This window comes from Impatiens glandulifera, chromosome 3 (assembly GCF_907164915.1).
Source record: "Impatiens glandulifera chromosome 3, dImpGla2.1, whole genome shotgun sequence".
Taxonomy (NCBI): Eukaryota; Viridiplantae; Streptophyta; class Magnoliopsida; order Ericales; family Balsaminaceae; genus Impatiens; species Impatiens glandulifera.
The window spans coordinates 61699720-61713917 of NC_061864.1; the positions used below are offsets into that span (position 1 = coordinate 61699720).

A 14198-nucleotide genomic window follows, 5' to 3' on the forward strand; every position below is an offset into this window, starting at 1 on the left:
ATAGACATAAAAATAAAAAAATAAGAAATAAATAAAAAGAGATAAATTTATTAATTAATAAATAAAAAGAAGAGAGAAAAAATAATATTTAATCAATAAATATTAAATTTAAAAAAATATATATTTAACATTGTTGTTATCTTTGACAATTTGACAAAAATTATTTTGGTCAAAAAAAATTTCCAAAGCTTTATAATCTTTTTTTAGAGTACTTGCATATTTATAAAAATATATCCTTAAACTTTATCACCTTTTATAATTTCATCATCCAAACATTCTTAAGACTAAGATTAAAATATATTTTTTTTCACGTTATAAATTTTAATTTTATTAAAAATTAATGATTTATGAATCACATATATATCACTCAATCATTTGTTTTTCCTTTTTTATATATATAAAAAAGAATTATATATACTTTGATTACAGGCATGAGAAATTCATGTTCCTTTCCCTTGACGCAAATAAACCGGTCCGCGTTTCTTCATTTTTTCTTTCCTCAATCTGGGCTGAAATCTATTATTGGGCTTCTGATCTTTGGACTGGGCTCGGTTATATTTATATATTTTTTATATCTAATTTCAGTTATATTTTTTATATTTGTGTATTTCAATTTCTCTAAAAAAAATTGTAGATTTGTTTTGGTTAAGAATATGAGGTGCCAGTTTTATTTTGTTCGATTTAACATTATGTTTAGTCGGATCAGATATGTCGTCTTATAATTTTATAATTCGAATAATACTTTTAACTTTTTTTTGGTTGTTTACTGCTCATACATGTCGATTGTTCTGGTAATTTTTTCTCAAGTCTGTATCTATCCTCTTCTTAACAAGAAATGTGAAAAAAATTAGATCTAGAGTTATTTCTCATTTATTAATTAATGAGTTATTTGAACTGGTCTTTACGGACATTCAGTGACAACTTTAATTGTCGCACAAAATTTGTCTTTAGAGACACCCTAATGTATAGATTATTATTTAATCGTTTTAATTGTTATATTGTATTATTTGCAAATTAATTTTACATATGTAACCTTCTTGAATTAAGAAATTAATGAGAATTAACTCTTTATAAATAAAATTGTATATCAATAATTAGATATATATCTTAAAGATTATTTTTAAAATTCCATTTATTAATAATTATGACATAAACTATTTCCATAAAGAAGAAGTTAGATACAGTCGTTTTATTGGAGAATGATATTGTTATCCCTAATCCACGACAAAATTAACTTAATTTATGACTTTATTGGCAATTGTTCCATTTTTTAAATATTTAAGAATTAAACTAATAATTTGGGAGACTGCAAGGGCTTATTTGTGAACATAGGATGACTCAATATTCTTTTATTCATTGTAGGAAAAAACAACATTCATTTAATTTACATAAGCTCTTGGACTATTTCAATATTTTCATATTCATCCATAAAATTTATTAATTTATATTTAAGCTACTTAAGTTTAAAAAAAAATTAATTTTAATAAAAGCTACAATAAACATTTTTTCTCAAAAATATGAACTACAACCAAGAAAAGAAAAACAAAATTCACGCTAACCATGATCAGAGACACCAAAAACGGATACATTAATTAGAGTTGGGGCGCCTTAAAAAAGAATTAGTGTGAATTTAATAAAATAAAAAGGAAATTATAGATAAAATGAACGAATTAACGAGTTTTTGTCCCTTTTCAATTAGATAAACAAATAGTGAATTAAATTGAAAAAGAATTAGGAAATTATGAGGTAATTTCATATTTTTACCATAAAAAATATTTTTTTCGAACATGTTATTTTAAACTTCAAAATTTTGGATTTCTTATTGTTAAAGTTATGCAAAAACGAGATTTTATTTTAACGGTTTCAAACGCTGTTAACTTATTATCTACATGTCATTTATAAATAAATAAAATATTAAGATCACTATTCTAATACCGAATTTCAGCGAACAAAGAGTTTTGACTATTAAGCTTCAGAGAATCAGCAGTTAAAACACTCACTTTGTTCAAATTCGATAGTTAAATTAGTGACTTAAAACACTCAATTTGCTCAAATTCGATAGTTAAATTAGTGACGAATATTTTATTTATTTACTTATAAATGTTAGGTAAATAATAAGTTAACAACGTTTGAAACCGTTAAGTCAAAACATCGATTTGTATAACTTAACAATAAGTAGCCTTAGATATAAAAAAAAAATAAAAATAGTCTAAAATTTCAATTGACATAAAATAAGGAGACCCAAATTAAAAACTTTGGTCATTAATTAACTAATACATTACATTAGTCTTTATCTTTATTGTCCTTTCCTTCAATTGGATGCCATTAATATAATATCATAATGGTACTAACAATACTTAAAAATATATTATCAGTAATGGTTGACCCAATAGAACTAATCCAAAACTCTTCACCTGATCTAGAAACAGAGAGTAAAAGCCATTGATTTCTAATAATGAGAGTAATAAAGATAATGCAAAAGAAGAAGATGTGGATTTGTGTTTTACAGCTTCATGTATTGATTCTGTTAGTTCTTTTTTGTTGCAAAATCTCATGTATTCTTGATGGCAGTTCTTCAATGGAACAGAAACCTAATTACAGAACTTCCTATCACTTTCAGCCACCCAAAAACTGGATGAATGGTATGTTTAATCTTTCTCTTTTTTGTCTTTAATTTCTCTTCAACTCTCTAATGATTATCGAAACCTTTTCATGCACCTTTCATGCGAACGAATCGGAAACCAGACCCTAATGGTTAGTTCATCTTTACTTTCTAGTATGTATGCATATATGGTTGCCTTTTGTAGTTTTTAATGAATTTTGATTTGTAGGACCTTTATACTACAAAGGAGTTTATCATATATTCTACCAATACAATCCCATAAGTCCTGTGTTTGGAAAAATCTCATGGGCACATTCGGTTTCTCGCGATCTTATCAATTGGGTTCATCTCGAAAGAATGCTAGATCCAACTGATAGTTATGATCTCAATGGTTGTTGGTCCGGTTCGATCACAATCCTTCCAGGGGGCGAGCCAACCATTCTATACACGGGGGTTGACTTTAATAATAGTCAAGTCCAAAATCTAGCCATGCCTAAGAACTCATCCGATCCTCTTTTAAGGGAATGGGTAAAATCAGAACATAATCCATTGATGATCCCGGTTGATGAATTGGAATCTAAGAATTTTAGGGACCCGACAACTGCATGGCTTGGACCGGATGGAATTTGGCGTGTTATTATTGGTGGTGATGGAAACGCGGTTTTGTATAAAAGCGGAGATTTTATTGGATGGACGAGGAGCGATCAACCGCTTCATTCCGCATTTGGTAAGACCGGAATGTGGGAATGTCCTGATTTTTTTCCGGTTAGTGTTGATGGGAAGAATGGTGTTGATACATCGGTTCTCGATGGGCGGATAAAACATGTTTTAAAGGCGAGTTTCGAGGGTAGTCACGATGACTATGTAATTGGTAGTTATGAGGGATTAACCGATAAATTTAAGGCGGAAAGTGAGTTTATGGATAGTCGATTGCAAATGAGATATGATTATGGGAAGTTTTACGCTTCGAAATCATTTTTCGATAGTGCGAAATCTAGGAGGATTTTGTGGGCATGGATTTCTGAGTCTGATGGTGATGTGGGTGCTATTGAGAAAGGATGGGCTGGCCTTCAAGTAACCAACTTTCCATTTATTTTTAGGGTTTTTTCTATCTAGGTTATATTAGTTCAATCTTAAATAACTCAAATTTCAAAATGTGGTCTATTTCTTTTTTTTAAATATGTTACCGTTATTGTCTTTTTATTCTAATGAAGAATTATTTGTTTTTCTTATGGAAGTCAATTCCAAGGACAATTCTACTTGATAAAAGTGGAAGTAAACTAGTACAATGGCCTGTCGATGAAATTGATCAGCTTCGATCAAACGAAGTGAAAATCCGCGACAAAATGCTTAAGGGTGGTGCACTTATTGAAATAGAAAACATCACGGCTTCGCAGGTTGAATTGGCTTACATTGATTGATATAGATCGAATGCGGTCTTTTTTAAGAAAAAAAGTCTATGCAATATGATAAAGTTGAATTAAAAGTCTCTTTTCTTTTTGGCAGGCGGATGTGGAAGCATCCTTTAAATTTGGAAATCTGGAGACCGCGGAGGATTTGGATGAGAAAGACTTGGTTGATGCACCACTTCTTTGTAGCTCAAGGCGCGCCTCGATGAGAGGTGCAATAGGGCCTTTCGGGTTGATCGTTTTGGCATCCGAAGGATTGGAAGAGCAAACCACAATCTTCTTTCATGTGTTTAAGAATGGTGCAAAATATGTGGTTCTCATGTGTAGTGATCAAAGCAGGTTCTTGTTTATTACAAACTATTTTAGGGTTCTTTTGAATAATAGACTTAACTATTATCTTGTTCTTCTTTTTTTTAAAAGATCTTCTTTGGGAGAGGGCTTAGAGAAAGCTACCTATGGAGCATTTGTGGATGTGGATCCCCTTCATGAAGAGATTTCTCTTAGAACATTGGTGTGTATGTTTGATTTAAGTGTTTATCTATTTGAAAATAGATAATAGGTGTTAAATTTTGAATTTTGACAAATAATGAGCCCATTTTGAAATAGTTTTTTTGACTTAGGTCTTAATCTATCTCGATTAATACATTTTTAAATATTTTTTTAACTATCTCATTTGGATCAAGACAAGATAGTTAATCAAAAAAATCATTTTATTGACGAATTTCTCATCAATATCTAGACCAAATATTGACATAAAAAATGTTTTCAATTGAAACCAATGAAACTAAATAGTATTTGAAGCCTTGTCTATATTTTGTTTATAGGTAGACGGATCCATAGTGGAAAGCTTTGGTGGAGGGGGTCTAACATGCATTACGGCTAGGGTATATCCCAAACTAGCTATCGGAAAAGAAGCTCGACTTTACATATTCAACAATGGAACAATTGACGTGGCCATATCAAGAATGAACGCGTGGAGTATGAAGCCCGCACAATTTCATGAGTCGTATTCTTCCCAAGAAACGGACATGTTATGGTGCCAACATCAATTTGGTTTTGGACACGGTGTTGTTTGCTAAGCTTGTGTGAAAATAATTGTTGTTCTGTTATAGAGCAAAATGTTTAAGATTGACAAACAACAACAATTAAATAAAGACTTGGCTTCATTTTTCCATAAATAAAAACTCAAGGAACTTAACTAAGTTCTTATCTTGGTTGCTTGCTATAATATTTAGTCAAGTCCTATTTGTAATGCTTGTGCCGAATTGCCTTAGGGACTAGGGTTAATTAATAATTACAAAACAAACCTAAAAAGTATCGCAAAGGAGAGAAAATGGAAACAATAAATTAATATTATGATTATCAGGACATGAAACGCTAAGAACTTTCACAATTTCCCTATAAGAGAAATAAGTAGACCTCATTGTAACCTCGTCGAATGTAACTAATTACATTAGCTTCTTATAACATCGTAATTTAATCTTTTTTTTTCCCTCTTTTAAGAAATCTCTTAACTTAAACTATGGTTCATTTCCACCTTTGGAATTTAATTCTTCTTGATATCTCAATTTTTCTTTGAACCATTGTAAAGCTTAGGCAATTGGACATTGCCAATATAGGAACATCTCATATGATTCTAGAACTTAACTCCTTTAGATCTATGACTTCTGTTAATAGCCCAAACCTTAAAGCCCATACAAATGTGAAATGCCTATATAAGATCAATCATAACATTCAAATTGAAAAACTTAAGGGGATTAATTTTAGAACCCTTTATCCAGCACATATCTCCTTTAATAATGTCCTTTCTAGGTTTATCAAGAAGACTAGCCTACTCCATCTTTTCAATGAACTCAACTCATAAACATAGAATACCAAAAATAATATTTCATCTTTTATCTAATGAAGATACACTATGTTTATTACAAAAACTAAAAATATTTATTTTTTTGAATTATGATACAAATATTTTGTAGAACAAATCTATATTTTGATCAAGTAATTAGTTTTTTTTATAAGTTTAGTGATTAATGTGAAGGATTAAAACTTTGAGAGAAACTTATTTCTTAGTTTTTTTAATAAACATAGTGTATCTTCATTAGATAAAAGATGAGAAATTATTTTTGGTATTCTATATATGTTCATGAGTTGAGCTCATTGAAAAGATGGAGTAGGCTAGTCTTCTTGATAAACCTAGAAAGGGCATTATTAAAGGAGATATGTGTTGGATAATGGGTTCTAAAATAGATCCCCTAAGTTTTTCAATTTTGAATGTTATAACTTATGATTGGCATTAAATTTGTTTGGGCTTTAAGGTTGGGGCTAATAACAAAAGTCATAAATCTCAAAGAGTTGAGTTATGACTTATGAGATATTCCTAGATATTGGCAATGCCCAATTGCCTAAGCTTTACAATAGTTCGAAGAAAAATTGGGATATAGTTTACATAAATTTAAATTCCAAAGTTACAAGATTTCTTGAAAGAAGTGGAGAAAACATTAAATTACCAATGTTATAATTAGAAGACTGGTATATAACTCAAATGATGATCAAATTTAAAATAGTCTTATATATTAATTATATGGCTGTGTATTAATATAATAAATAAAAAGTCATTCTAATCCATATATTCATATTAAAAAAAAAAATCAACAATATTATTGTCTATATAATTATCTTTCTAAATAAATTTTAAAATTTTCACTAACTAAAAAATATTAAAAAAAACATTATGACTCGGTTGTCCAATTTTCACAAACTAATGTGAAATAATTTTAAAATTAATTTTAAAAACGTATTTATTTCAAATGATAAAAATATTTATACCATTAATATTTTAAAATTTTATCTTATTTTTTAAATTTAAATACTTCAAGAAGTTTATGATCAGATCAACCTCAAATTAACGACTAGACTTACTGCTCTAACAAACAAGATGTGAAGCCTACTGCTCTAACAAACAAGATGTGAAGCTAAAATCTTTATTTAATTATTGTTATTTAATTATTGTTGTTTGTCGATCTTAAACATTTTGCTCTCTAACAGAAACAATTGTTTTCGCACAATCTTAACAAACAGCACCGTCTCCCAAACCAAATTCATCGTAACATGTTCTTTTCTTAAGAAGAAAGTAACTGATGAAATTGTGCGGACTTCATACTCCAAGCATTCATTCTTGATATGGCCACGTCAATAGTTCCATTGTTGAACATGTAGAGTCGAGCTTCTTTTCCGATAGCAAGTTCGGGGTATACCCTAGCAGTAATGCATGTTAGACCACCTCCACCAAAGCTTTCCACTATGGATCCGTCTACCTATAAACAAAATATAGAACAAGGCGTCAAATATTATTTAATTGATATGGTTCAACTAAAAACATTTTTTAGGTTTAAATTTGGTATAGATATCGATGAGAAATCATTAATAAAATGATTTTGAAATTACTTTTTTGGATGACTTATCTTGACTCAATCCAAATGTAATCACATTTGAAAACAGAATTTAGTTAAACCCTTATTTAAAAAAAATATATATTTACCTAAATCCAAACAATTATTTGTCAAAATTTAACATCTATTGTCTATTTTCAAATAGATAACACTTAAAGGCAACATACATACCAATGTTCTAAGAGATATCTCTTCATGAAGGGGATTCACATCAACAAATGCTCCATATGTATCTTTCTCAAAATCATCTCTCAAAGAAGATCTTTTCAAAAAAAAAAAAAGAACAAGATATTAGTTAAGTCTATTATTCAAAAAAAAGAAGAACCCTAAAATAGTTTGTAATAAACAAGTACCTGCTTTGATCACTACACATGAGAACCACATATTTTGTACCATTCCTAAACACATGAAAGAAGATTGTGGTTTGCTCTTCCAATCCTTCCGAAGCCAAAACTATCAACCCGAAAGGCCCTATTGCACCTCTCACCGAGGCGCGCCTTGAGCTACAAAGAAGCGATCCATTAACCAAGTTTTTCCCATCCAATTCCTCCGCGGCCTCTAGATTTCTCAATTTGAAGGATGCTTCCACGTCCGCCTGCCAAAGAAAAAAATGAAAACGCGGTCATTGTCTTTTTTTTTTGTTCAACATTAAAAGACAATGACCGCAATGATCTACATCGATCAATGCATGCCAATTACCTGCGAAGCCGTGATGTCTTCTATTTCGATTAGAGCACCACCCTTAAGCATTTTGTTGCGGATTTTCACTTCATTTGAACGAAGCTTATCAATTTCCTTGACAGGCCATTGTATTAATCGATTTCTTCTTTCATCTAGTAAAATTGTCCTTGGAATTGACTTCCATAAGAAAAAAAAAATCAATGTTTTAATATAAGATTATTTGAATAAAACAACATTAACTATATAAATATATAACGTAAAAACATATATTTTTTTTTAGAATAGAAGATATTTTGATATTTTATGAGTTTAAAGAGTGTACTCAAATAACCTATATACTAAACTTAAAATAAATGGAAAGTTGGTTACTTGAAGGCCAGCCCATCCTTTCTCAATAGCATTCTCTTCACTATCAGACTCAGGAATCCATGCCCACAAAATCCTCCTTGATTTCGCACTATCGAAAAAAGATTTCGAAGCGTAAAACTTCCCATAATCATATCTCATTTGCAATCGACTATCCATAAACTCACTTTCCGCCTCAAATTTGTCGGTTAACTCCTCATACCTACCAATTACATAGTCATCATGAGTATTATTCATGACACTCACCTTTAAAACATGTTTTATCCGCCCATTGAAAACCGACGTATCAAGCCCATTCTTCCCACCAACACTAACCGGATAAAAATCAGGACATTCCCACATTCCGGTCTTACCCAGCGTCGAATGAAGCGGTTGATCACTCCTATTCCATCCAATAAAATCTCCGCTTTTATACAAAAACACTTTTCCATCCCCACCAATAATAACACGCCAAATTCTATCCAGTCCAATCCATGCAGTTGTCGGGTCCCTAAAATTTTTATATTCCGATTCATCAACCGGGATCATCAATGGATTATGTTCTGATTTTACCCATTCCCTTAAAAGAGGATCGGATGAGTTCTTAGGCATGGCTAGATTTTGGGATTGCATATCATTTAAGTTATTTCCCGTGTAGAGAATCGCTGGCTTGCCCCCTGGAAGGATTGTGATCGAACCGGACCAACAACCATTGTTGTCATAACTATCAGTTGGATCTAGGATTCTCTCGAGATGGACCCAATTGATAAGATCGCGAGAAACCGAATGTGCCCATGAGATTTTTGTTTCAAACACAGGACTTGTGGGATTGTATTGGTAGAATAGATGATAAACTCCTTTGTAGTATAAGGGTCCTACAAATCAAAATTCATTAAAAACTACAAAAGGCAACCATATATGCATACATACTAGAAAGTAAAGATGAACTAACCATTAGGATCTGGTTTCCGGATTCGTCGCATGATAGGTGCATGAAATGATTTCGATAATCATTAGAGAGTTGAAGAGAAATTTATAAAGATCAAAATGAGAAAGATTAAACATACCATTCATCCAGTTTTTGGGTGGCTGAAAGTGATAGGCAGTTCTGTAATTAGGTTTTTGTTCCATTGAAGAACTGCCATCAAGAATACATGATATTTTGCAACAGAAAAGAACTAACAGAATCAATACATGAAGCTGTAAAACAAAAGTCCACATCTTCTTCTTCTGCTGCATTATCATCATCACTCTCATCATTAGAAATCAATGGCTAATGTGATCTAATTGAAGGATATGTCAATAAAGAAAAAGACAAATGTAGTGTATTAGTTAATTAATTAAACAATATTTGAAGATGGGTTAAGAAAGGGATAGGATAGCACCTTAGCATAAAAAAAAACTTATAACTTTGTGTTTTTTTTTAAATTAATTTGATTTTGTATTTTTAGTTGGACTAATTGGAAATCTGTTTTTGTCAAAATGGAATTCATCCGGTAAACATTGTTAAATTAAAATAAATATATATTTATGGAAGTAATTATCCTTTCAAAGTATCAATTATATGAAAATGTAAGTATGGAGTTCAATTTAAGGCATTCTATAATTAAGTCTATTGTCCACTTTTGAATATTAATTGATTTGTAAACATATGCAAACCTGGAATTGAGTGTCTTTGAAAAAACTGATAAATAATTTTGAATATATTCCTGAATATAGATATTTTGGAGGGTCATTGTCAAGATCGTACTCATTTACTTGTTTAACACTATTTTCTTTTAATTATTCTCTTTTTTGTCCTAACTTAATATATATATATTAAATTTTAACATATAGAAAATGTGATGTTTTATTTGGTTTTCATCATTGTTAATATGAAATTGGCTTTTTTGTTAGCAGAATGGTCAAATTAGTTTTTTTTATTGGAGACAAAAATGAGATTTCGAACTTTTTTTTAAACATTACAATTTGAGATTTTTTTATTGTTAAATTTATACAAAACGAGTAACGATTTTAAACGTCGTTAATTTATTATTTACGTAAAATTTGTAAATAAATAAATATCAATGTAACGTCTAAAAACGGTCGACATCTTAAAACCAATAAAACGTTTATTCGACTCGATAGTTTTCGCCTCATAACTCACATTTATCTCGAATTCCGAGTGGAATGAGAAACCAAAATGATAATGTTAAACTAGAGTCTAACTTAATGTTGATTTCATTAAATCTCCTGGCTTACCTTTTTATCGAACCTCGTAAAACGAAACGAGAGTACGACTTTCTCAAAAATCATTTGAGTTGAGAAACCAAAATATGATTTAATGATATAGATTAGATTAGCTTTGACTTTTAGAGTCGTCGCCCAATTTTCTCTTTAAGAAATCGGGAAAAGAAAATATTGTGTGTTCTCAAACGCGAATAAAAGTGATTTTGACCAAGGTACGGGGTTTAGTTACACACGTAACAAATGACAGAAGCACTATGTCTTTTGTGACCATCAAATGATGATCTCTATTATAAATTCTTGATATTTTATACAAAATATTTCTTTTAACACTTTGTTTGTTTAATCCACCCTAATACATGCATCTAAGGATGAATTCATTATGTGACTAAAGAATTGTATCAATCTATTTATAAAGTATGCGTCTAGGTTATTATCATGGTGCGGAAAATAAATAGATAAGATTGAGATAAATACCTGTAGATAAAGACGTGAACTCAATAATACCTGAAAAAATGAGATACATCAATGAATGATTCCAAACAAGGCTTAGGCAATTATTCTTTTAAAAAATATTTATTTGGCCATTTTACACAACAAAATACCAATGACAACTTCAAAGCAAATGCATGGAATCAAATCACATGGGATTCACATTACAACAAAAAGTTTTGCTGATCTTTGTGTATTTTCACCTTCACAAACATTCATATGACTTATCTAAATCGACAAACCAAAATCTAATCGAAGAACAAAGGCAATATTCATTCGAAAGAACAGAAAAGGCGATTTTTATTACATGCATGAAAGGTGGTTGATTACCTAACAAGTATTGGATCAGCTTCCTCACTACTTACTCCTAGAAGATATTGAAACAATTTCTAAAGTCTAAAAATCAGTCTAGCTCAAAACCCAAGTGCTCTTCGGAAGCTCTAATGGCTGATATTCCTCCCCTTTTATCCTTTTTTTTTTTTTCCTTCTAGGTTAATCTCAAGCTTTCATATCCTAACAGTTCGACCCGTGAACCAATTTGACACTTTTGATGTTTAAATTCGCAAATGCCCTTTAATCTTTAACAAACTTCGGATTCTCTATTTGATTCCTGTGACATCAATCCTTTTGAAAAATGGTGGTCCTAGCAAATTTTGGATTATTTGAAAATGACCTCTCTAATGGATTGATGCAGTGATTTTTTCTGAAAATGGACCTCTCTAATGGCTTGATGCAGTGAAGATGGAGGTGGGTCCCACAATCTCTTTAAGGTCGTGTTTGATTACTCCTTCATTTGTCTAGTTAAACTTTCATTTTATTTTTATTTTTTTTATGTTGTATCCCAGCAAAAATAAATAAACCAATATATTTTCTAAATTATTTATTTGGTTGAATTTATTTACTTTGTCAAGTTATTTATATTTTATGTTTTATTTTTTAAAATTCCAAATTAATTTCAGTTAATATTACACCGTCTTTAAATTAATTAATTATTTTAATCCAGTTCAATTAGTCTATGTAAAAGTTTTGAAAATTAACTTCGTTGGCTCGAGATTATTTTAAATTATAAAGTAAGGTAAAAATAAGTGTCTACACGTCTCATTATTTTAACTATCGAATTTATGATTTTGACGACAGATTTTTTAAAAATTTAATTATTTAATTATTAATAAAATTATATTTTATTTATTTATAAATGTCAGGATGTCACATATATAATATATTAATAGAGTTTGAAACCGTGAAAAAAAATTATTTTTTTGTGATGATTAAAAGAAAAATATCTGAAATCTAATTGCCCTAATCAGAAACCCGAATTTAACAATTCAGCTTTTTTTTTTATTTTGTAGTTCATATTTGTGAGAAAAATGTTTACTGTAGCTTTTACTAAAAATAACTGTTTAAAAACTTAAGTGGCCTAAATATAAATTAATAAATGTTAGAGACGAATATGAAAATATTGAAATAGTCTAAGAGCTTATGTAAATTAAATGAGTATTGTTTTTTTCCTACAATACAAAAGAATATTGAGTCACATCCTACATGAATTATAAAATATAAACTGATAAAAATAGGCCAAATAATTTAGTAATTTGGATTTATATAGATGAAATGTCTGTATCAAAACCAAAATTTAAATTTTTCTTTAATTAAATGTCATAGATGATGAAACAAATGTGCTAAAATTTAAAACTAATAAACATACTGTGGGCTAGCTATATATTCCCTGCCCCTAGTTTACAATTACCTATTTTTTACTAATGTGTGTTTTTTTAATTACAATTCAAATTGAGACATAATTAAGTTACTCCAAATTAAATCAGAAAAAATAACATTTAAGAAGATTGTTGTTTTATTTATTTTATTGTTTTAAGTCATGTTTTGTTATTATTTTTAAACGATTATTATAATTTTCAACATATATGGATATTTTTTTTTAAAAAAAAAAATACCTTATATATACACCAACAAAAGACAGAAAAAGAACTCGGTCTTGACATGTTTTTTTTTTAAATGACTGTTAGTGATAGAGTACAGTAAAAAATTGAAGATTTTCATATTTATGATAAAAAAATTAATTCTCAATTACATATAAATAGATTTAAATAGAAAAAATAGATAACTTAATAAATAATGAATTCTAATACAATCAACTATTTTAAATTTTAATATCTCAGAACGTCTTAAATAGATAATTTATAAATGAGTGCTAATTTTTTACCTTCATAATATCTATAAAAGGAATCTATATAATAAAAGGGATATAATAAATGGATACAGGATACAATCATTTTTATTTTCTCTAAATTTCTTAACATATATATTATCAAGGAGGACAAGTCCATCAATAAATTAGATATTCTTCTTTTGTTTAGGTTAAAACTTGCATATATAAGATAATCATAAATGTAACTAGCTTGTCGCTAAAAGGTGCGTGTCCATTTTAGGGTTGTGAAACGTGAAACGATTTACAACAGATTATTTATTTACTTATAATAAAAAGAAAACGACCCTTTGTTAAGAGTCTTGTAGTAAATGATTTTGAGCAAAGAAGCAAATGGAACAAAATGGTTTTAGACCATAAAATAATCCCATTATGTAAAACTTTTTGGTGGGAGGAGAAAGATAAGAGTGCATAATTGAAGCACTTAACTCATGACTCCTTAATAATGCAATTTTATTTTTATTTTTTTGAAGGGGTAACGAAAAAAATATGTGATTAAAGTAGCTTTTTGAGCACTTTTATTTCTTGCATATGAGAATGCATATTAACCAAGCCTTTCCACTCATCAACTTTGGCCGACGTCGTGGGACAAATCAATATTTACACGCGCGCTCACATGCGATGGGAGAAGGCGTTTTAGCTTACTATACATGATTAAATTGCATGTGCGAACATTCAGTCGCGTTTATGTTGACCAAATTCTAAAGGAGTTTTTGGTGCCTTTTGCTGTTCATTTGCATGATTAAATTGTTGAAAGTTGCTTTAGGCTA

The 14198-nt window shown here is 29.5% G+C and overlaps 2 protein-coding genes across 2 annotated transcripts; one reads left to right on the plus strand and one right to left on the minus strand.

The window, feature by feature from the left end:
- Positions 1–2480: 2480 nt before the first annotated feature.
- On the plus strand, positions 2481–5175 carry LOC124932465 (beta-fructofuranosidase, insoluble isoenzyme CWINV6-like). Its single transcript, XM_047473098.1, has 7 exons — positions 2481–2642; positions 2746–2754; positions 2832–3676; positions 3841–3999; positions 4109–4350; positions 4432–4522; positions 4836–5175. Exons 1-7 carry the CDS (start codon positions 2489–2491, stop codon positions 5088–5090), a joined length of 1755 nt encoding a protein of 584 aa, XP_047329054.1. The 5' UTR covers positions 2481–2488; the 3' UTR covers positions 5091–5175.
- Positions 5176–7130: 1955 nt separating this feature from the next.
- On the minus strand, positions 7131–9743 carry LOC124930572 (fructan 6-exohydrolase-like). Its single transcript, XM_047470904.1, has 7 exons — positions 9554–9743; positions 9439–9447; positions 8511–9361; positions 8160–8318; positions 7814–8055; positions 7632–7722; positions 7131–7325 (listed from the first exon to the last, which is right to left on the minus strand). Exons 1-7 carry the CDS (start codon positions 9741–9743, stop codon positions 7131–7133), a joined length of 1737 nt encoding a protein of 578 aa, XP_047326860.1.
- Positions 9744–14198: the final 4455 nt, after the last annotated feature.